The sequence below is a fragment of the Acomys russatus genome, chromosome X (genome assembly GCF_903995435.1).
Source record: "Acomys russatus chromosome X, mAcoRus1.1, whole genome shotgun sequence".
Classification (NCBI taxonomy): Eukaryota; Metazoa; Chordata; class Mammalia; order Rodentia; family Muridae; genus Acomys; species Acomys russatus.
In genome coordinates this window covers 52,177,924-52,202,174 of record NC_067169.1, presented here as the reverse complement: position 1 = coordinate 52,202,174, position 24,251 = coordinate 52,177,924, and the positions used below count along the sequence as shown (strand labels likewise).

Genomic DNA, 24,251 nt, shown 5'->3' with positions numbered 1-24,251 from the left:
AGAAAAGAAAGAAAGAGCTGGGTGTGGTGGCGCATGCCTTTAATCGCAGCACTTGGGAGGCAGAGGCAAGAGGATCACTGTGAGCTCCCGAGGCCAGCCTGGTCTACAAAGTGAGTCCAGGACAACCACGGTTAACACAGAAAACCCCTGTCTCCAAAAACAAGAAACAAACAAACTAAAAGAATTATAGTCAAAGGCTAAGGATGCAATTCCGATGCTAATGTGCTTGTCTTGCGTACCTGTGTTGCGCAGCAGCCTCCTCTGAGGTATGACCTTGGAAGTTTCTTAAGGCAGAAAGTAAACAAATCAACATAGTTTTAGGATGTTGTGAAACTGACCAGATTCCCTAGGTCCTTCCCTCACAATAAACAATTAAAGCTGCTGAAAGTCACTCCCAGACAAGGCAAGTTGCAAAGAAGACTCTGAGAACAGCTGCCTGGAAGAGGCTTAGACCAACTTAGTCACATGGTGAGGATACTCGCTGATCTGTTGAGCTGTCTGCAGCACAAAAGCAGTGCTCTGGATTCCCAGCTTTTGTGAGCTGTCGCCAGTGCTGGAATGAGCTTTGGTGATGCAGTTAAATTTCTGCATCCGTAAGTGACCAGCCCCTCACCCATATAAAATTCATTGGTTCACTAAGTTGGACTTTGGTGGTGTCTGTACTTCGGTCTGTTGTGAGTTCCCTCTCTGGAGAGAATAGATACATGTTTTGCATCTCCCTATGTCTCTTAGTCACTGTTTATTTGTGTGAAGAGACACCATGACCAAAGCAACTCTTATAAGAGAATGAATACATTTAATTTGGAGCTTGCTTATAATTTCAGTGGTTTAGGCCTTTTTGTTTGTTTGTTTGTTTGTTTGTTGAGACAGGGTTTCTCTAGGTAACAGCCCTAGAACTCACAGAGATCCCCCTGCCTCTGCCTTCCAGTGTGCTGGGATTACAGGTGTGTGTTACTGCGCTTGGCATGACCTTCTTTTCTTTTCTTTCTTTCTTTCTTTCTTTCTTTCTTTCTTTCTTTCTTTCTTTCTTTTGAGACAGGGTTACTCTGTGTAGCCTTGGCTGTTTTGGATTCACTTTGTAGACCAAGCTGGCCTCGAACTCACAGCGATCCTCCTGCCTCTGCCTCCCAAGTGCTGGGATTACAGGTGTGCGCCACCTGGCTTGCCTGACTCTCTTAAAGATACTTATAATTCCTTAAAGACACACATAAAGCCTATCTCAATCTGGCCATAGTCTATCTTTCCCACCTCCCCTGTAGCCATTCCATTCCTTGAATCCTCCACAACAGATTATTTATTCGATTCTGAAGACACCATACATTTCAGATGTCTGCCTCCCACTTTATTCCTCCTCACATTAATGCCTCAATCCTTTCTTTGCTTGCCCCTGTAGGTTCAGCCTGGCCTAAACTGGGAATCAAAGGGAGCCCAGGCCAGCAGAATTGTGTAGCCCCTTGTATACTACAGGTCAGATTTAGCATTTTAAATATTGTGGAATTGGTAACTGAAGTAAGTGAGCAATCCCCTCCACCCCCCACTGTGTGTGCCCAGGCTATCTGATTGAGCATCTGAGGCAGTCTGTGGTTGCCATGCCAATTTGCTATGGATACTGTTGCTTGCTCTGTAATCTCAACTCATTTAGCTGGTGCTTTGACTACTCTCCATAGTTCAGCTAGCCTCCATCCACAAATGGACTCTATCTTTTCCCTGCAGCTGCTGGCGTCTCTGCTCACAGACACCTCTGAAAGATAAATTTCCCCCACCCCTGACCCCCAAACAGCAGATGAATGTGCCAGAACCTGTCCCCAAGTTAGATCTCTTGAATATTGACCCTTCAATGGGTCATGCTCAAGTTTGCAACATCTCTTGGACTTTGTCGTCTGGACTGCTGCCTGCCCCCTGGAAAAGCCTTACTTTTGCCAAGATTCTGTTGTTGTTTTCAGACAGGGTCCTTGATAACTAGCCTGGCTTTGAAGTCCCATTCCTTCTTCCTCAGCCTTCAGAGTGCTGGGCTTGCTGGGCGTGGTGGCTCATACCTTTAATCCCAGCACTTGGGAGGCGGAGGCAGGCCAATCTCTGCGAGTTTGAGGCCAGCCTTGTCTACAGAGTGAGTCCAGGACAGCCAAGGCTGCACAGAGAAACCCTGTCTTGAAAAAAACAAAAAAGAGTGCTGGGCTTATAGACGAGTGCCAAACCTGACCTCAGACTGTCAAGTGCTTCTCCTTCTTCTTCAGGACAGCATCTCTTTGTAACTCCAGCTGTCCTGGAACTCACTATATAGACCAAGCCCACCTCGAACTCACAGAAATCCACTTGCCTCTGTGCACTGAGATCAAAGGTGTACGCCATCATGCCTGGCTCATAAGAGTCAAATTCTTTACAGAAGCTTCAGCCCTATGGATCTTGGAGAGTTCTAGAACACTTTAAAGCCTCCGGTCAGTGCCTATGAAGCTATCTTACATTTATAACTTATTTCTTTTAACTTTCTTTTTTCTTAAAGATTTATTCCTCTTTATTTTATATGCATTGGTATTTTGCCTGCATATACATCTGTGTGGGGTGTCCAATCCCCTGGAACTGAAACAGTATGAGCTGCTACATGGATGCTGAGACTTGAACCTGTGTCCTCTGGAAGAGCAACAAGTGCTCTTTAAAAAAGATGTATTGGGCTGGAGAGATGGCGCAGAGGTTAAGAGCACTGACTGCTCTTCCAGAGGTCCTGAGTTCAATTCCCAGCAACCACATGATGGCTTGCACCCATCTACAATGAGATCTGGTGCCCTCTTCTGGTGTACATGTAGGCCAAACATTGTGTGTATATGGTAAATAAATAGATCTTTAAAAAAATGTACTTATTAATATGTACACAGTGCTCTGCGTGCTTGTACACCTGCAGGCCAGAAGAGGACATCAGATCACATTATAGATGATTGTAAGCCACTATGCGGTTGCTGGGAATTGAACTCAGGACTTCTGGAAGAGCAGCCAGTGCCCTTAGCCTCTGAGCCCAGCAACAAGTGCTCTTAACTGCTGAGCCATCTCTCCAGCCACTGGTTTTTTTGTTTTTCTGACAGGGTCTCATACAGCCTCCATGGGCCTCAAACTCCTTGTTTAGCCAAGGCTGGCCTTGCACTTCTGTCTCCACCTTCTAAGTGCAGAGATGATAGGTGTGTGCCACCCCACCTCATTCATTACCTTTAGAATTAATTTTATCTTACCATTTTCATTTCTAGTTCATGTGCATTGAGGTTTTACCTCTATGCATATCTGTGTGAGGGTGTCAGATCCCCTGGAACTGGAGTTACAGACAGGCGTGAGCTGCCATGTGGGTGCTGGGAATTGAAGCTGAGTCCCCAGGAAAAGCAACCAGTGCTCTTAACCACTGAGCCATCTCTCTAGCCCCATCACAACTGTTATAATTCATAATCAGTTTTTGACCACCACCTGTTTGAGTCTCAGAAAAGCCCTGTGAAAGACAGAGCAGTTATTATGTACCCTATACTGCGGGTACAAATACTGAGACATACAAGGGCTAGAGTTAAAGTGTCGAAGGGGTCAAGCCCATCATGAGAAAGCCAGGTCTCCAACACTCCAACACTCTCTTCACTACCCAGCTCTCTCAGCACACCATGCCCTATGATGTATACTAAGCCCTCACTGTGTTCCCTTCAAGTAAAATGTCAGTCCTGGAGCAGCCTTTCCCACTACTTTGAGATTTTGCCTCCATGGAGCTAGCTCCTCTCAAGGTTCCTTCAGCCGCTTTCCACCTGGTTAGCAGGACAGAGTTAAAAATGTCCTGTCCTCTCTCTGGCTTCTGATGCCTGATAGCTTTGTTGTCCCTCCCTTTGCCCTGACAGAGGTAAGCCTTGATCTGGAATTGGTGTCTTCTTTTCCTTCCTTTTTTGGGGGTGGGGGGTGAGGGTAGGGAAACAGGTTCTCTCTATGTAGCCCCGTCTATCCTGAAGCTTTCTACATAGTCTGGGCTGGCCTCAAACTAATAGATAGCCTTCTTACCTCTGCCTCCCGAGTGCTGGAATTAAAGGTGTGAGCCACTATGTAGGTGCTGGAATTGATGTCTTATGTCTGAAGCAATGAGCACAAGGGCTAGGATTAATTCACTGTGGTGCTGAGGACGGAACCCAGAGCGTATTAGGAACCCACTCTCCTTACTCACTGAGCTAGCTACACCCCCAGGCCCCAGGATGGAATTTTGAAAAAGATCTTTCTCTGTGTGTTGTGCTGTGTTGTGGGAAAGGAGGGTGGATTTCCACAGGAAAGGAAATTCTGCTGCCCACGTGTCTGTCACATAAGGACCTCTCCTCTGACAGAGGGCAGTGTCAGTGTCGAAGGAGAAAGAACATTTCTCAGAAGAAAGGAGTGGTTTTGCTGTTGTTACTGTGGCAGGGGCCTACGCTGTAGCCCAAGCTGCTTTAGAACTGTCTCAGGCTGCCCTCTAACTCATGTACCACCACACCCAATTTGTTTCCTCTATTTGTATTTTATGCTTTCTCTCGGAAAGGAAAATGATTCTGATGAGATCACACTTAATTGTCCTCATTTTTGCTGTATTTCTTCCACGTACTCCGAGAGGGAGGGGGCCAAGGCTCAGAGATGGGATGGCTGAGGAGGAAAGCTTGCTGGGTGGGGGGGAAATCTGGACCCCAAGGTACCTTTTGTGTATGCAGTGACAATGAGGGAAGGCCCTGTGGGGCTAGGAAGGGGTCCTTTAGAAGCAGACAAGTGTGGGAGGGAGCTAGGAGAGCTGCTAAGCCAGCCCCCTTTTTACACATAGTGCAAAAAGGCTTGAGAAGAGGCACACCTTGTAAACAAGTGAGTGACACAGCTAGGACTTGAACTGGGCTTTGTCAAGTCCCAAGCCTGGAACTTTTCCTTCAGCAGCTGACACGGGGAAGGGGGTTCTGGCAAGGAAACTTCTGTTGACATGCCTGACCTGTGATGGAGCCGTGGGGGGGGCGGGCGTCGGGTCATGTGTTCAGAGAGTAACAAGGGAGGGGTACTGGGGAGGCAGATGGAATTTGGGGCCATATCCAGAGGAGAGGAGGGGTCAAGGGCTTGCAAGGCATCAGATGTTGAATGTCTAGAGAGGAAAGGGACAGCAGTCTCAGAAGTACAGAGAAAGGACCTGAGGTAGCCAGGGAAGGTGTGCCTCCCCCACCCTCCTGAGAAATTTCTCTAGCATTTCTGGTCTCTCTAGAAGAGGCTGTCATTTCTCTTTAAAACCAAAGAAAGGAGGTATGTGAATTAGATAGCAATAGACTGAATAAACACTGGCAAAGAAGTAAGTAAACAAACAAACAGGCCAGAACAAGAAAAAGCATTAGAGGATGGCCCGGAGGGTGGTTTCCCCAGGCCCCGGTTTGCAGCTTCAAGTCACTCTTCCTTCTGCCCTTTTCTTTTCCTGATCAGCAAAATGCCAGGCAAGGCCAGCTTATCCTGGGGGAGGTCAGAGAGGAGGGTGCAGGAGAGAAAGAACTTCAACAAACCACCTCTTCGTTTACTGTAAAATCCTGTTTAATGTGTAACATTTGCAGAGAGGCCCGCCTTGGGAACTGGGGACTGGGGGCAGCCCTGACCAACCCCCACTCCAATTTCTCTGCTTGGTTCTTTCTCCCTCCACAACTCCCTCACCCTAGACATGGCCTCCTTTTCCTTGTGACAGGCAGCAAGACAAGCGCTGTTCTTCCTTTTCCTGTGTTTGCTCCCCTCCTTTCTCCACCCATAACGCAGAGCCCCTCCTCCACTCGGCTTGCCCACATCCCTCCCCACTGACATGACTCCCGAAGTGGGATACCTGACAGCATGGGGGGTTAAGATTAGTTTCATAATTGGAAACACCAGCAAAGCATCTCATCTCTCATCTCAGGGAGACGGAGGGGGAAGAGGAAGGGGTATAGGCAGAAGGAACTGCCCACCCCCCCCAATAACCTTGAGCCCTGATGCAGAGGTGGCTCCCCACTCCCCAGCCAGCCAGTTCTTAGGCAGAAGGCTCTCTGAGGAAGGGGAGTAGGGAGGAAGGGAAGGTTTTGATCGAGTAATCCTTAGCAGACTGGGGCCTGCTCACCGGCATAGGAGGAGGGGCAGGCCTGGGCTGGATGAGGGAGGGGTGGGATGGGAGGTTGCCTGGTACAAGGGCATCAGCAGGCTGAGCATCGGTCGCTCTTCTCAGCCAGCCCGGCCCCTGTGCCGGGGCTGCGGCGCAGTATGTCTTTCAGAGAGCCATCCTGCTCGCTCAGCAGCTTGTTGATCTCATTCTGCTTGTATTCAGGTGAGAGGCGGTGGCCGAAGCCGCCAGAGCCCTTGCGGGAGGGCGGATTGGAGCGGCGCTGAGCACGGCGGGCACAGGCCCGGATGATGAGGTACACCACCTCCGCCACGTTGAGGATAATGCAAATGCCGGAGGCGGCGAGCATAAAGACAGTGAAGACGGTTTTCTCAGTGGGGCGGGACACGAAGCAGTCCACTGTGTTGGGGCAGGGGTAGGCCTCACACTTGACCAGCCGCACCATGGCATAGCCGGGGTAGAGCAGATAGAAGACGTACATGAAGACAGCCTCGAACAGCAGCCGGAACACCACGCTGATGACATAGGTCCACCACAGTGTCCCTGAGATGTGCACCTTGTGCCTCTTCACCTCTTCCAGGTGAAGAGGGTCCCCGTGCCCCTCAAGCCGTAGCATTTTCTTTTCTATGTGCTGTTGGTGAGCCACGTGCATTGCCACGAGGAGAGCTGGGGTGGAAACTAGGATAAGCTGCAGGGACCATAGGCGCACGTGAGAGATGGGGAAAAACTGGTCATAGCAGACGCTGTTACAGCCAGGCTGGAGGGTGTTGCAGATGAAAGAAGACTTCTCATCGCCCCACACGCTCTCTGCAGCCACCACCAGCACCATGATTCTGAAGATGAAGATGACGGACAGCCATACTCGGCCAATGGCGGTAGAATGCCGATTCACGCCACTGAGCAAGGTGTACAAACCTGTCCAGTTCATCCTGCCTCATTCACACCTGTGAAACAAGAGGCAGGAAGCAAGCTGTCAGAAGGTTAAGCCAGGAAGCCGGGCATAGCAATGCTGCCTTCCCTGCCCCCATCTCTTCCAAGAGCTGGTGACGGGGAAAGGAGCAAGGATGGTCATAGCTTTCTCATCAATCTCTCTTGGCGCCAGCCTTTCCTCCTCATTCGCTTGACGTGACCTCTCTGAGTCCCATCCCCTTTCTTCACATACATCCAGCAGTCTTTTCCTCGAGAGTCCCTTTCTTGTTCTGCTATCTTGTTCTGCTATTAGCCAGCTCTTCTGGCTCCCCTCCCCCTCCTTTGCACCTGACTTAGGGCAAACCCAGAAAGCCCGGTTACCTCGGGGAGCGCCTATTCTTGAGGCCGCCCAGACAGCTCCCCTATGGTCTCATGTCTGTGTAGGGGGAGTGGTCCCTGTGGTCGCGCCTGCGTCCCAATTCATCGCCTCCCGGTGCTGGAGAGTCATATGCTGCTTTATACCCAGTGTCTGTACAATGGGACCTTTGTGGGGCACTGAACAACACCCTTTAGAATTCAGATCAAACGCCCTGACTTCCGCCCACCCTACACACAGAGCACTTGTGTCCCAGCGCCGGACACCCAGCCTGCACCCACCTGTTCTGTGCCCGCCCGGTCCATCGCCGCACCCGCCCCATGGTCCCACCAGAATAATGGCTCTGGGTGGGGGGAGGGAAATGGAACACAGACAGGTGCGTGTAAGCCGGGACCCCTGGGAGCTAGGAGCCTCTAGACTAAGGCCCTCCCCCATATTTCTACCAGAAACAGAGTCCGCGGGAGTTTGCCTAGGTTTAGGTCCCCTTCCGGGCATGGATGAACCAGAAGGGAGAAAACTGGGGACACCGAGTTTATGAAGCCAGAAACTGTACTAATCATTCCCCCCCAGGCATTCTTTCTTTTGAGCCATTTAACAATCCTGTTGCCCACTCAAAGTCACACAGCTAAAAAGATGAAGCGCAAAAGGGTCTGAAGCTGAAGACGGGATTCTTCCAAGCAGCGGACTCCTTGCACTTTCGCAGATGGTGTTAGCCAAAGAAAAAGCTGGCCATTAGAAAGAGAAAAGAAGGCTAATTGGATGTCACCTTGAAAAACACACAAATCAAGGGAACTGTCCAGCTGTGAGCAGTTCGGGAGGCAGCAAGCTATGAATATCTCCCCTTAAGCTGCAGCAAAGGGACCCTCTCCACGGGCTGGGCAGGTGGGCGCGTGAGGAGGAGGAAGACAGGCAGAGACGAGAAAGTTGATGAACCCTCCAGGCAAGTAGCAGGGTGGCCGATGGATGTTGCAAGGTTCAGGTAGGTTCTGTTTGTATCCCGATTTTTTACTTAAAGTGACCTTGGGCTAATTACTGACTTTTGATGAGCCTGCTTGTCCATCCCTTAACGGGGCCTGTAGCCCGGGTTCCAGTAGGAAGGAGGCAATGAAGATGCCTGCTCCAGTTTCTCAAGTGGTCATAAAGGGGTTAAGAGAGCTGTCTCTGGAGGAGGAAACAATGTTGCCTTGGTCCTGCAAATGGTCTGGCAAGCCCCAAGATCTCTCCTTTTCCTCCCCAGTACTATGTGGCTGATCTAGAGTGTCTGACATGGAACAGACAACTAGATTGCTGCCCTGGTCCCAATGTCAAGTGTGTGTATCGTAACCTGCTTAGGAGCATTCCAATGACTCTAGGGAGGAAATTTTCCTCTCTCCCTTAGGCAGACAAAGAAGGCCTCTCCTCACCTCCCACCACTTCTGCCATTGAAGTTGAAAAGAGATTGTGCTAGTAGTAGCGAGCTGCATGAGAGAAGAGCACCCCAGGCCTGGGCCTACAGAAATGCAGCAACGTGCAATGCATTTTCTTCCTTACCTGAGGCACCTCCACAACAGGGGTGGTGGGTAAAGGAAGCTTTGTAATCCCTTCTGGGTGGCTTTCTTGGTTATAGAGGAAAGGGACAGGAAAATAGTCACTGGAAATGTTGAGGAGTGAGAGGAAAGAAACAGGCAATCAGGGCAGGCAGCACACAGCTGTCTATCTGGGGAGTGATGCTTAAAGCAGGAGGCTCTCTTGAGGGTTTTTTGTTTTGTTTTGTTTTCTAGACAGGGTTTCTCTGTGTATCCTTGGGTTGGCTGTCCTGGACTCTCTTTGTAGACTAGGCTGGCCTGGAACTCACAGAGATCCACCTGAGTCTGCTTCCTGAGTGCTGGGATTAAAGACGTGCGCTCACTTGAGCTCAGATGTTTTAGACCAAGGGCAGGCATGACGTTGCACATCTATGATCTCAGTGCTTGGAAAGTGGAGGATCACAGGCAGATCTCCGTGAGTTTAAGGCCAACCTGGTCTACAGAGCAAGTTCCAGGGCAGCCAGGGTTACACAGAGAAGCCATCTCAAGAAACAAAAACAAAAACAAAACAAAACAAAAACCGTGAAGGATCAAGAAGTCAGGGGCAGCCTCAACTATATGATTTCAAGGGCAACCTGGATTACATTTGACCCTATGGCAACACACACACACACACACACACTTTATAAAAACTACAGACAAAAAAGATATGAGTTCTAGACCAGTTTGTGTGACTTAGTTCAGTCACAGAAATACAGTGAGACTAGAGGAAGAAGGGACAGTCTACAGGACACAAGTCACTTCTCCAAATGATGTTTCTTCTTTAGTTTTTTTGTTTTGTTTGTTTTGGGGTTTTGTTGTTGTTTTGTTTTTTGAGACAGAGTTTCTCTGTGTAGCCTTGGCTGTCCTGGACTCACTTTGTAGACCAGGCTGACCTTGAGCTCACAGAGATCCCGCCTGCCTCTGCTTCCCCAGTGCTGGGATCAAAGGCGTGCGCCACCACGCCCAGCCTCCTGTTTTGTTTTGTTTTAAGGCATGCCAATACACATCTTTAATCCCCTTACTTGGAAAGGCAAGGTTAGGCAAATTGCTTTGGGTTCAAGGTCAGCCTGGTCTACATAGTGAGTTCTAGGCCAGTAAGGGTTACAAAGTGAGACCTCCCTCATCTTTAAAACAAACAAAAAAAAGTTGGTTGTGGTAGTGCATACCTTTATTCCTAGCACTCATGAAGCAGAGGCAGGAAAGATCTCTAATGAGTTCAGGGTCTGCCTGGTCTACATAATGAGTTTCAGGACAGCCATGGAGAGACCCCAAAAAGAAATGAGAAAAGGAGGGAGGAACATTTTTTTGCCAATAAGATGTATTCGGCTTCACAAACTGGACTGGGGCTTTGGGTTGGCGGTAGAGGGTTTGTTTTGCAGCCCCGGGGGTGAAGAGTAGCCTGGGCTAGCAAGATGGCTTAAGAGCGCTTGCTGCCAAGCCCGGTGACCTGAATCTGGTACCAGAATCCACATGGTGAAGGGAGGGAACTGACTCCTTTTTTTTTTTTTTTTTTTTTTTTGGTTTTTCGAGACAAAGTTTCTCTGTGTAGCTTTGGCTGTCCTGGACTAACTTTGTAGACCAGGCTGGCTTCGAACTTACAGCGATCCATCTGCCTCTGCCTCCCGAGTGCTGGGATAAAAGACGTGTGCCACCACCGCCCGGCTGAACTGACTCCTTTTTGTTTTGTTTTGTTTGGAAGACAAGGTCTCTCTGTGTAGCCTTGGCTGTCCTGGACTCGCTTCGTAGACCAGGCTGGCCTTGAACTCACAGCGACCCACCTGCCTCTGCCTCCCAGGGTGCTGGGATTGAAGGCGTGCGCCACCATGGCTGACTCGGGAACTGACTCCTGTAACTTGTCCTGTAACTTGCACACACACACACACACACACCAATGTAATAAAAAAACAACTCCTGAAAGAATAAGCATTTGCCAAGTCTGTACTAAACTATGCCAAGCCCTGGAACATGTACTGTCTCCTATGATTCTCAGAACAATCCTGGTGGTGGTGGCATGGCGGGGAAAAAGCACTTGTCCTGCAAGCCTGATGACCTGAGGGAAGAACCTACTCCTGAAAGCTGTCCTCTGTCTTCCACCTGTGCACCATGACACTAACTCCCAACAACACTGAAACATACACATTATAAGTGCACATGTCAATGGGCTAACAATAAGGAAAAGGAAAAAAGTTTAAAGAACAACCTTGGGAGTCGGCTGTGGTGGCACACGCTGGTAATCCCAGCACTCAGGGAGGCAGAGGCAGGTGTGTCTCTGTGAGTTTGAGGCCAGCCTGTTCTATAAAGCGAGTCCAGGACAGCCAAGGCTACACAGAGAACCCCTGTCTCAAAAAACCCAAACCAACCAACACCAAAACAACAACAACAAAGAACAACCTTGGGAGATAGGGTGTTTTTTTAGCCTCCCATAATGGAGGAGGAAACCAAGGCAAAAAGAAAGGCAGGGTGGTGGTGGCACAGGGAAGAGGCCTGTAGAACCCCCGAATTCAAGGCCAGCCTGGTCTACAAAACTAGTTGCAGGGCTGCCAGGGCTACAAAGAGGAACCCTGTCTCAGTAGGAGAGAGAGGAGGAGAGGGAGTCATTCCTGAGGCTCATGACAGAGATGGGCTTTGAGAGAGAGAAGCTGACATGACAGCCCATGTTCTCTCCATAAATTCTATGGCATCTTACAAAATTATGACTTTTCTTTCCATGTTTGTTCAGGATCAAGGAGATTTGAAACTTCTTCCTTTCTTTTCTTCCCAGGGCTTCTCTGGCCTCCTGATCTCGTCCTTATTCCTTTACTCAGGGTGCTTTCGTGAACTCCAAAGCAAACTTTAGATGCTCTTTCTTTTCCCCTCACAGGTGCCCCATACACCTCCTGACCAACTTCAAGTTTCTGTGTCCTTCTAAGTTCTCTGCCTCTCACTTTCTTGAGTTTTCGGGGACACAGCCCGTAGCTTCCTTTAGGGCCTCTAAGAGCCCTTGTGTGGGCACTGGGATTCAACTTTTGCTTTATCTGTGTCAACATCAATAGCTCAAGGGCACATTTTAAAAACATCCAGGGGAGTGACCTGATTTTGAAATCCAAACTGTTTCCCTGACTTTAGGTTAAAGTCCAGATATTGATATGGTTTGAGCTGCACCAGGCCTGTTTTGCTCTATATTTAATTAGCCTCTGAGGCTCATTCTGAGGCCTCGTCAGGCTTTGAATTCACGTTTGCCCAGCACTTGAGCGTAGTACAAGATAGTATAAGATCACAAGCAGTTCTGTAAGCTTATCCCCATTTTTCAGACCAGGAACTTGAGGCTCAGAGAGGTTCTGTAACTTACTTCATTGGCAGTTGCTCTGCTGCCAATTAAGAGAATCAAATTCCAGTTTCCTGGTAAGTGAAGGCTTGATACCCTATGAGAATATATAGGGAGACGTAATCCCCCTCAGGAACAGTCATAGGGGAGGGGAATAATGGGAAAATGGGGGGGGGGGGGAGGAATGGGAGGATACAAGGGATGGGATAAACATTGAGATGTAACAAGAATAAATTAATAAAAAAAAAGAGAATCAAATTCCAAACTGATTTTCCTCTGACTTCAAAGCCTTTGAACAAAAGCACTAATTCTGATGATATTTCTTTAAGGAGTGTTTGGTCTGAGACAGAGCACACAACCCACAAAGCTGTACTCCTATGTGTGTTGGCGTGTGTGTGTACATATGGTACCTTCATCCCCTCAGTCTCCCTCCCTACCCTGCCATTCCTTCCAACCACATTAGAATCCTTTTTTGGGGGGTTGTGGGTTTGGGCAACAGAACTCTCTGATGGGGGTGGGGGAGCTGGATGAGATTACACTCAGGCCCAGACACCAGGGTTGAAGATGTGGCTCGGTTGGTAGAGGGCTTGCCTAGTTGGCATGCAGCCCTGGGTTCTGTGCCCAGAAGTGGTAGCGCATGTAGTGCTCTCTGGAGGTAGGAGCACGAGGATGAGGAGTTCAGCTACATAGTGAGTTTGAGGCCAGCCTGGGTTACATATGATCCCATTCAAAACCAAACAAACAATAAAAAGAAAAAATAAATAACTCAAACTCTATGCTCCCTTCCTGTCTCACAGGTCACGCATAGTCAGGAAGGGATATGGGGCTTTCTTGGAGGCTTCCTTCTGAATTTTGGGGTGCCATGGTTGAAACCAATCTTCTCTGGTTCCTTTTCTTCCCCTGCTATATCTCCAGGCCTGTATCCTGTGGGTCTATGGTATCTCAGGTACGGGCTTAGTCTCTCCACTGTCATTCACCCACTGTAGCCAGGCTTGCTCACCATGACCAGTGTGATGCACTCACTTTTCTCTCTCACTCTCCTTGCGGTAAACTCTTCATAAAGCTTCTGTTGATATTCATTTTTTTTTGAGACAGGGTTTCTCTGTGTAGCCCTGGCTTTCCTGGACTCACTTTGTAGACCAGGCTGGCCTCGAACTCACAGGGATCTGCCTGCCTCTGCCTCCCCAGTGCTGGGATTAAAGGCGTGGGCCACCACACCCAGCTAGTTTTTATTTATTTATTTATTGGCTGATATTCATTCCTTTAACACTACTTGGATTATTGCTACTTGCACCTCCATCATCCACTTCACGTGCTAGTGTTGCCTGGGCTCATTGTGACAGCCACCAGTTATAGAATGCTTCCTGTGTATCAGGAACTGCATGTTTATGAACTCTCATCTTCCAAACCACATTAATTTACACATGTAGCCAGCTTAGTCTGAAACCCACAGCCCTCATGCCTCAAGCCTTCTGAGTACTGGGATTATAGACATATGCCACCCTGGCTGGAAAGTGCTATCGCTTATTACACATCTGGTAGACAAGTGGCAAAAGGCAGAATGCAAAGCAAATTGGCCTCTCTTTCCAGTCTGGGTCCCTTACCAATGGCTTCTGCCTATTAAAACTTCTTTTGTGGCTGGGCTAGTTGGCGAATACTTTTAATCCTCCACCTTACTCAGGAGATAGAGGCAAGAGGATCTCTGAGTTGAGGCCAGCCTGGTTTATATAGCAAGTTCCAAGTCAGCTAAGGCTGAGATCCTGCCTCAAAAAACAAAACAAAACAAAACAACCCCCCCCAAATCAGTCCCTTTTGTGTATATTCTCTTTTTCTCATCTCAGTTTTTAAGACCGTAGGCTCCGCTATGCCATTCCTGACAGCTGGAATAACTTTTTAACAGCTGGGAGCCACCCTTTCAGTACCTCCTCCAACCATCAGTTACCCTAAGTTCATCTTGAGTCTGCTGTTCCCCTCAAGGAAATGGAAAGGCATGCTCCCACATCCTTGCCTCTGTTGGCAGACCCATGCCAGGTACATGCCTGCTTTACCTTGTCATCAAGAAAAGAAAGCAACACCTGGCATAGTCTGACAGTCTCATGGAATCCTAAAAACCCCTCCCCCCGCCCAGTGCCAAAAAATGTCTCAGAAAGGCAAACTTGGCTACCTTATGCTGAGAGGTCTTCACGTCTGTCTTCGTGGGCACCTGCCCTGTGGGCACGAGAAGACTCTTTGGCTGAGGAGAAAGAGTGAGAAGAGAAAGAACTTGGAGCCTAGAAAGAAGGTAAGAGTTGGTGGCTGAGAAGAAAATCTAAACAGGCTGGGCACCTGGCAGGTGGACGTCACCCCAGCTCAGAAGGAAGTATAGAAAGGCCCTAAGTGCTTGAATGCTAAAGCCAAGAGAAGGCAAGACCCAGGCTTCTTCTCAGTCAGCATTTCTACTCCAGTACCATATCAGCCCACCACAGCCCCCCTTCCTCAGCCCTCAAACTCCTCACCTCTCTGGCACTACCACACCTGGTTGCAGCTGCCTTTTCCCAGGGAATGTTGCAGGCGTGTCTGTTCAATGCCACTAGGTACTGTCAAAGCCCAGCCCAGGGGAGGGACAACAAGCCCAGGACCGGAGCTTGACATGGCCCGTAGCCCAAGAGGAAGCAGAGAAACATTAACCAGCCCCACCCCCGTCCCACACACAATCATTAAACAAGATTGATCCTTGAGTTCCCAATGGATTTGGACCTAGAGTTCTTGCTTTGTTCCAGAGAAAAAGAAGCATCATTGTCACCAACATGCCATGTTGGGCCAATTGGAGTACTAAATGGGACTTGGCTACTTAACACACTTCAGCTATGCCCAACTCTTGGCTGTCAGTAGACCCACTGTGTGAGCAAGCACCATAGAGGACTCTTACTCTTGATGCTATCTCTTCTCAATCCCAGCCTCTAAAACTATGGACAATTGGGAAGACAAAAGTACCTGAGGTCAAAATGGGAGATGGTTTTGCTCCCTACCGATATAGCAGTACCAGGGTATCACTTACTTGTTGTCTATGTACTTAATAGCTGGAGACAGGATACAGTATTTCCAGTTACATACCAGAATCATAAAAACCTATTAGGAAGTTATCTTCTACTCTTAGGGCTAAGGCAGTTGATGTGCAAAGTGTGTCATATGCAAGCAGGGACTCTTGGCAATCATTTAGGTAAACAGACAATGTCAACCATTAACTGAAGGGTCCATGTAGTTTCAAGGTCTCCCCACTGAAGGCTCATCTGAGGACCTTGCTTGTTCTGCAACCTGGACCACTGAGGAAACAAGTGAAGCCAGAAGAGTCAGTTTCCTGCCTTCTGCTTGAGCTCACTGTCACAAACCAAGCCAGGACCTCAGCTTCCCTCGGCCGAATCTGAGTTATGCTATCTATGTCAGCAAATACATCTTTACTGGATACATACTGGGAAGCCAGCATAAGGCTCTGTGCTGGGGTCAGGGGGACAGAAGAAGGGAGAACATGCTGACTCTTAAAGAGTTTGTTGGTCTAAGCCGGGCATGGTGGCGCACACCTTTAATCCCAGCACTCGGGAGGCAGAGGCAGGAGGATCGCTGTGAGTTCGAGGCCAGCCTGGTCTACAAAGTGAGTCCAGGACAGCCAAGGTTACACAGAGAAACCCTGTCTCGAAAAACCAAAAAAAAAAAAAAAAAAAAAAGAGTTTGTTGGTCTGGAGGTGTGGCTCAGTGTATAGTACTTAGCCTTGGGTTGAATGCCCAACACTGGGTACATCAACAAACTAATGGAATTTAACAATCTTTTGAGGATACACGGCCAAGACCAAAGTGATTGCTTTGTGTATTCAGGCACATGGTTTTGATTCTGACTTTGAGGTGAGTTCAAAGGGGAAGAGAAGAAGAAACTGACAGAGGGTGTGGTGACCCATACCTTTAGTTCCAGCATTTGGGAGGCAGAGGCAAGCAGCCTGGTATACAAATTGAGTTCCATCCAGGAGAGCCAACACAGAGAAACCCTGACTCAAAAGACAGAGATGAGGAGGAAGAAGAGGAAGAGGAGGAGGAAGAGAAGGGGGAGGAGGGGGAGGAGGAGGCAGAAGCAGCTGCAGCAACAGATGACATAATCAGGAAAAGTTTCTTAGAAGAGGCAAGGTTTGAGCAGAGAAGGGAAAAGATGGGTGGGGGGAGGAAATGAGAGGACGGTAGGGCTGGAATTCCAAAGAGGAGGAACTGTGTGAGCAAAGGTGCAGAACAGAAATGAATAAAGCATGCCTGTGGAACAGCAAGGAGCTAGCAACCAGTCAGCCAAAGGGTTCAGAGCACTGGCAGCATTTAAAGTCAGAAAGGCTGAGCGTGGTGGCACAGGCCTTTAATCCCAGCACTTGGGAGGCAGAGGCAGGTGGATCGCTGTGAGTTAGATGCCAGTCTGGTCTACAGAGTGAGTCTAGGACAGCCAAGGCTACACAGAGAAACCCTGTCTCAAAAAAAGAAAAAAAGAAATAAAGAAAGAATGAAGTAGGCACTATTATTATTCCATGTTATTGAGGAATTAAGGCACAGAGAGTGAAGTTACATATCCAAAGGCTCTTGGCTAGTAAGTAACAAAGCTGGATTTGAGCTCAGGCACCCCAGCTCCAGCATTAGCACTACACCAGAGTTGATGAGCTCTGCAGTTCCCATTAGGAACTGGCAGAAGGGGCTGAAAAGATTAAGAGGTTAGCCGGGTGTGGTGGCACATGTCTGTAATCCCAGCACTTGGGAGGCAGAGGCAGGCAGATTTTTGTGAGTTCGAGGCCAACCTGGTCTACAAAGAGAGTCCAGGACAACCAAGGTTGTCACAGAAAAACCCTGTCTCAAATCCCCCCTCCAAAAAAAAAAAAAAAAAGAGGTTAAGACCATTGGATGCTCTTCCAGAGAACCTGGGTTTGATTCCAGCACCCACATTGCAACTAACAATCATCTATAATTCTTGTTCCAGAGAACCCAATGGCTTCTTCTGACTTATGGGCACCAGGAACACACATGCTGCACAGAGACGTGCAGACAAAATGCTCATGAACATATGATGATGAAGATGATAATTGCATAAGAAGCTAGAGAGATGACTCCATTGCTCCTCTTTTATTTGTTTTTTCTTTTTCTTTTTTTTGGGGGTGGGGTGGGGCTTTGAGACAGGGTTTCTCCGTGTAGCCTTGGCTGCCCTAGACTTGCTTTGTAGACCAGGCTGGCCTAGAACTCACAGCGATCCACCTGCCTCTGCCTCCCGAGTGCTGGGATTAAAGGCGTGCACCACCACGCCTAGCAATTGCTGCTCTTTTAGAGGACCTAAGTAAGTTTGGTTCCCACCACCCAAATTGGATGGCTCACAAGTGTCTGACACTTAGGCATACATGACATATACTCCATAGACACACACACACACACACACACACACACACACACACACACACACACACACGTAAAGAAGTAATAATAAATTGAGGCTGGAGATTTCACAAAAGAGGCAGAGCTACACTTGTCTTATTACAGGACATGGAGGGGCTGGACATTTCAGATGACAGAAAGCTGTGAGATGTGGTTAAGGAATGGTGGGCCGACCTGTTAGGCGAGAACTCCAGGAAAGGAAACTCCAGGACAATTATGTAGGTCAAGGCCGTGGAAAGTCTATTTGAGTAGTTTGTAGCTGTAGAAAAGATATTACTAAAAGAAAAAGAAAAAAGAAAAAAATTCAAAGGTAAATAAATATTTTAGAAGATACTGCTATTGGAATCAGCTTCTCCGAGGCCTGTGTACCACTTTGTTCATTTCCTCGCTGAGATTCGTGGGAGCAGAAGGGAAGGAAGTCAGGGAACCGAGAGGATGAAAAAGGCTACAGTGTCAGCTCCCAATAAGCAGCCGCTACCCCGACTCCTCAGCAGGCTTTCTTCTCACAGTGAATGTTTTGGGCACAATGTTTAAGCATTTTATGTTAGCCTGTTGGTTTCCAGAAAGCCACTCAAGATGCTCCTCATTAGACCCTGACAGGCCCAAAGTAAGAGGCCCTGAAGACAAGAAACCTGCCAACTCCAGCATAGCACCACTGTCATCCCGAACAGGGACTCATCCTTCCTGCTCCACCCAAGACTGGGACAAAGGATGCAGAAAACTGAGTGGATTATGATGCTTGACCAGCAACACTGGCCCAGTTCAGAGCTCCGGTCTTCACACACAGTATCAGCAGCCTGGTGAGAGGGAGCTGTTGATGACGTCACAGGAGTGCAGCTGGCTGCCTCAGCAGCAGCGGCCTCAGACAGCAGGCAGCCTCGCTGCCTCACCCATGCACTCCATCATCTCTGGATGTCCCAGGGCTTCATTACCAAACAAAATGAGCCTTTTGGGTGGCTTTGATCAATGAGCCAGCATTGTTGTATGGCTCAGGAGTCAAGGGGACCGGTTTCCATACAAATGACAGTTTTCAACATGCATAAGGTAAAAACTTCCTAAGTGGATTTTATGTGGTAAGGGAGATGGTTGACCCAGAAAATCTGCAGACCATTTCAATAGTTCTCACCCCAGGCCAGGCTAAGACTACGCAGAATATTCCCAATGAGGGCTACCTGGAAAAATGGGAGTGGTTGTGTAGTCCTAATTACTATTGTTATTTATTGTTTATTGGTTTGTTTATTGATTTATAAGTCCTTTTGAAAGGCTGCATAATTATATGGATGAATCTGTGCACCAGAAACTCATATTCTTAGGAGAGAGGCCAGCTGGAGGTAATTATCAATGTTTTTCTAAAGGTTTTTCTAGAGAACTGAGTCAGTTTTCCATCACTGTGATACATGGACTGATAAGAAGGAAAGGTTTATTTTGGCTCCGAGTTTAAGTCTAGGGTCAGTAGACCTGTGGGGAGGTGGAAGGTCATGGCGAATGAACCCAATAGAGCAAGGCTGTTCACCTGGTGGCAGCTGGGAACTAAAATGAACCGGAAAAGGCAAGGGTCTAGTATGGCCTTTAAGGACCTTTTCTCAGTAGCCTAACTTCCTTCCACTAAGCCCCACCCTCTGAAGGTGCACCAACCTCCCAACATTGCCCCCCAGGGAGAAGACAAACTGTACCAACAAAATGTCCCCATTGACTTGACCTTGACCACTAAGCACCTTTTGCTATAAGGACTGCTTGGAGTTGGGTAATGGCGACAGAAAGGTGATCAATGCAAACCAGGAAAGAAATATAAAGTTACTTCAGTCCTCCTCATCAAAGCCTAGTTGTAAGACATCTCCTAAACCCAGCCCTAGATGTCAGGATGGTACACTCCTCCAGCCAGCAATAAAGCCTAGTGTGGTCCTTCTTTGAGAAGACTTGTTGCCTGGCTGTCCTGGATCTCAATTTGTAGACCAGGATCTGCCTCGTTTTTTTTTTTTTTTTTTTTTCTGAGACAGGGTTTCTTTGTGAAGCCTTGGCTGTCTTGGATTCACTTTGTAAAGCAGGCTGACCTCGAACTCACAACGATCTGCCTGCCTCTGCCTCCAGAGTGCTGGGATTAAAGGCTTGCGCCACCACGCCTGGCTCATTTTTTCCTTTATTTATTTATCACTGTACAGCCTGATCCCAGCCCCCTCACTTCTCTCCTCCCCATTCCACCCTCATGCCCCTCCCCTCTCTCCTTTCCTTCTTCTCAGAGAAGAAAGGCCCTGAAGGGGGTACCAAGCCACTCTGGCATCTCAAGACACAGCAGGACTAAAGGTATCTTCTCCCATTGAGCCAGATAAGGCAGTCCAGCTAGGGGTAAGGGATTCAACGGCAGGCAACAGAGTCAGAGACAGCCTCATTCCCATTGTTAGGGGACACACATGATGACCATGCTTCACATCTGCTACATATGTGCAGGGGTCTAGGTCCAGCCCACACATGTTCTTTGGTTGGTAGTTCAGTCTCTGCGAGCCTTAATGGGTTATGAAGATCTTAATTCCTGAGATTTGAGACAATGCTCACAGAAGATTCCAGAGAGTTTTGCATCTTTTGGCCAGATCAGGTAGCATAGTGAAAAACAGAAAAATGGAGGAGGGGGCCCAGGGGAAGGGGAGGCTTGAGAGATGCTTGAGAGATGGCTCGGCAGTGGGTAGAGATGCTTGCTGCCAAGCCTGATTTACTTGTGTTGGATACTTGAGACTCACGTGGTGGAAGGAAAGAAACAACGGCTATTGCTCGTCTTCTGACCTCCACACATACATGCTGTGGCACACTTGCGCACACACTAAATAATAAAATAAAACGGAAGAAGAAGCAGAGGAAAAATAGGAAATTTGGAACTTTTGGGCTCTTGTCATAATCTTGCTTGAACATGGGTCCTACAGATTAATATCCATATTCTAGTCTTTGTGCCCTTGGGGTGTAGAACGTGGCATGACACAGGGGTAGGAACCACCACCCAGATTAAATCCCATGCTAGATTTTCACCCAAGAGAACTGAAAAGTTGGGTTAAGGAATCAGAGAGGAGTCCAAGTCTCAGACCTGGAAAAAAAGGAGGCCAAGCGTCACTTGAAGGGTGAGGCACACATGACACAGAAGAATTAAGCTTGGTCTGCTAATGTTTGGTCACCCAACTGATAAGCTGATGTCCTGCCCATGGAATTGTTAATACTTAAAGCACCTTCCCTTCCAGTTTTCTGTCTTTGTGTGCACATTCGCCCTTTAAATCTCTCCACCTAGTTATAGGAGGAGTCACCCCTATAGGTTTTCCCCCAGGGTGTTCCAAGTAGAAATCTACTCATCTACCACCTGTACCTCAGACTGATGATTCAATAAAGCATGTGGGGCTGGAGAGATGACTCAGCAGATCAGAGCACGCATTGTTCTTGTAGAGGACCTGGGTTTGATTCCCAGCACCCACATGGTGGCTCACTACCTACCTGTAACTCCAGTTCCATGGGTTTCCAGAGAAGCCAAAGCTGCCTCCTGGTCTCTGTAGGTATCAGACACATATTTAGTAAAGAGACTTTATATGCAGACAAAATACTCATAAACAGAAAAAGTTAATATTAAGGCATGTAAACTATACCCTAAATGGAGCGCTGGTAGTCACCCTTCCTGTTGAAAGAACCTTTGGACTACCCTACTCCCTCTTGATTAGCCAAGCTTGCTAGCAACAGTCCATATATGCCTCCTCCAGACTCCCCGCCTCCCAGCCTTGGGAACAATAGTCACCCCCCCCCCCTGCTACTTCTGTGAATCACTCAGCATTTCCAGATCAATAGACAGGGCAGTTCCAAGAGCACCCTTTAGGCCCAGGGCCTATGCTGGCAAACACTGCTCATGGGAGGCATGGTGGAACGTCCAGGTAGAAAACGAGGGCAACTCACTTCCTGTTCTATGACGTGCCATAACCAAGACTTGTCCAAATCTAAGCAGAAACTAGCAACTCCATTCTCCTTTGTCTGAAGCTCCCCACTTTTTTTTTTTTTCATACACGTCTTTCAGTTTTATCAGGGACATAGAGCTAGAGCGCATCGTTGCTGAGGCTCCTGGTCAGCTCCACCATGGAGGATTCCTACCCATGGGTCCCTAATAGACTTTGGGCAACCTTGATGCTCCATCCCTCCATAACGCTTTGGTGCCCTCCATAAAGCCCGTTCAGCTCTGCCTGGTCTATACAGTGCACGATCAACTCAAAGGGAGATGGAATATAGCTCTGCATGCCTTCTTTTTGTTAATATATGTTGAGTTTTTGAGACATGGTCTCACACAGCCCTGGTTGACACTGAAGTCACTGTTTAGTGGAGAGTGGTCCTCCTGCCTCCACCTCCCAAACGCTGGATTTACAGGAGAAGGCCACACAGCCAGTTTCTATACGCCTTCTGTAAGATGGCCTTGAATTTTTCTTTTCTTTCTCCCCCCTCCTTTTTTTTTAGACAGTGTTTTTTTGTGTAGCCTTGGCTGTCCTGGACTTGCTTTGTAGACCAAGCTGACCTCGAACTCACAGAGATCCGCCTGCCTCTGCACCCCCTCCCCCGAGTGCTGGGAATAAAGGCGTGCGCCACCACCACCCGGCTGGCCTTGAATTTTTCAATTTTTCTATCTCAGCTTCCCAGGTGCTGGGTTACAGGCTTATTCCGTCATACCATATTCACACTTTTTTTTTTTTTTTTTACATCTTTTAAACCTATTGTCCTTAATCTGCTCCTTGCCCTTAAATGGGACAGTCCTACTTTCAGGCCTTCAGACCAAAGACTGTCTCACCCTTCTACCCTAATCCGTGCCGATTGATTGCTTACCCACCCCTACCCCTGCCGCTGCCCAACTCTTCTCTGGTGCAAAACTCTTCTAGTTGGATGCCTTAGGATCCTGCTTCCTCTGCTTTCCCCAGAAGCAGGCATAGCCAGAAGTCTATGGAGGGCCCCATTTCAGGTATAAAGGGCTTAGATACTTCCATTTGTGTAGCTTTTCTTCCACAAAAGACGAAGATGACTGAGCTGTTTTATTATCTCCTAAGAAATGGGTGTTCGGTGGCACTTAGTTTGCCAGCATTGGGGTGTTCTATAGAATGTGAAGCCATTATTGATTTCTGAATCAGAGTGAGTACTTTACAATAAACATTAACTGCTCTTTGCTGACATTTCACCTCACAGTGTCAGGGCTGGGCTGAGCCACAGAATGCACTGAGCTCTGCTTGAGTCCTAGAGAAACGATATCATCTGTGGGACTGGCTGTCACGTATTGACACGGAAGCATTCACTGCTACCATATGAGTCACAAGCATTTCCGTAGCTGCTTCACACCCATCACAAGCTTTTGGGCTTCTTTCTCTTAAGATTAGCTAGCGCTCTAAAAACGATGTGGCTGTGTATGCAGCACTGCAGTGGGTTTTATGTTTGTGTTGCTTTGCTTTGTGTTTTGTTGCAAGGAAAATTCATTCAGAAGCCATTGCTGATGCTGGTGCCCTGAGTGGATCACTCTTCCAATTCCGTGCTACGCGGAACCCAAGGTCGGAACATCTTCATCCCTTGTCTCTCATTAGTGTCTCAAGGGCACCATATATGATTCCCAGTCTGGGCAGTCACTGAAACTGAGCAGCTACCTTTTTTCTTTTCCTTCCTGTGGCTCCCCAGCCCCAATTTGGTATTAGGTATGGAACTTGGGGTTTGTTGTTGTTGGTGGTGGTTTTGGTGTTTTGAGACAGGGTTTCTCTCTGTATATAGCCTTGGCTGTCCTGGACTCACTCTGTAGACCAGGCTGGCCTGGAACTCACACCAATCCCCCTGCTTCTGCCTCCCCAGTGCTGGGATTAAAGGTGTACACCACCACCGCCTGGCCTTTTTAGCTTCTTAAGTGCATTATTGAAAGATACTTTTTCTATGCTTGATGCCTCTATTTCATTTCTGGTTATTAAAATATTTTATTACACTTTAGTGTGTATGTGTACACATGTACGTCAGTGTATATGTTGATATCACTAGCAATTTGTGGGACCTCTCTCCTTTCATCAAGTAGGTCCTGGGAATTAGGCCACCAGGCTCTTTGGAAAGTGCCTTCCATGGTGGTCTGATATGCCTCTATCACTTCATCTCCCAATAATTCTTTTTTTTTTTTTCAAGATAAGGTTTCTCTGTAGCCCTGGCTCTCCTGGAACTCGCTCTGCAGACCAGGCTGGTCTCAAACTCACAGAGATCCATCCATCTGCATCTGCTGGGATGAAAGGCATGTGCCACCACCACCCAACTTTTGTTTTGTTTTTGTTTTTCGGGACAGGGTTTCTCTGTATAGCCCTGGGCCATCTTGAACTCACTTTGTAGACCAGGCCTCACAGAGATCAGCCTGCCTCTGCCGGAATTCAAGGCATGTGACACCACCACCTGGCCTCTTAGTCATTCTTCATTTCTACTCCCACGTGCCTTCTGCTCCCTCTCCACATTCCACTGAAATCATTTTCAGCAGTCACCTGGTGACTAGGTCCGATTGACCTACTCCCTAGCCCTATACAGTGTTTAATCACTCTTATTTCTATAAACTTGTTTCCTAACTTTTCAAATGTTTAAATCTTTTTGGTTTTCGAG

The 24,251-nt window shown here is 48.0% G+C and overlaps 1 protein-coding gene across 4 annotated transcripts; it reads right to left on the bottom strand.

Moving 5' to 3' along the window:
- Nucleotides 1-5,514: 5,514 nt before the first annotated feature.
- Gjb1 (gap junction protein beta 1) lies at nt 5,515-14,848 on the bottom strand. 4 transcript variants are annotated; one of them, XM_051141472.1, is made up of 3 exons: nt 14,714-14,804; nt 14,383-14,451; nt 5,515-7,026 (listed from the first exon to the last, which is right to left on the bottom strand). In XM_051141472.1, the coding sequence occupies exon 3, from the start codon at nt 7,008-7,010 to the stop codon at nt 6,156-6,158; it is 855 nt and encodes a 284-aa protein (XP_050997429.1). In that variant the 5' UTR covers nt 7,011-7,026; nt 14,383-14,451; nt 14,714-14,804; the 3' UTR covers nt 5,515-6,155. The 4 variants fall into 4 exon arrangements, with proteins under 4 accessions (XP_050997429.1, XP_050997431.1, XP_050997432.1 ...); XM_051141474.1 differs by having other exon boundaries at nt 14,383-14,488; nt 14,714-14,772; XM_051141475.1 differs by lacking the exon at nt 14,383-14,451 and having other exon boundaries at nt 14,714-14,848.
- Nucleotides 14,849-24,251: the final 9,403 nt, after the last annotated feature.

Excerpts from the sequence above, each read along its gene's own strand:
- Gjb1 (XM_051141475.1), bottom strand. The coding sequence starts at position 7,010 with ATGAACTGGACAGGTTTGTACACCTTGCTCAGTGGCGTGAATCGGCAT.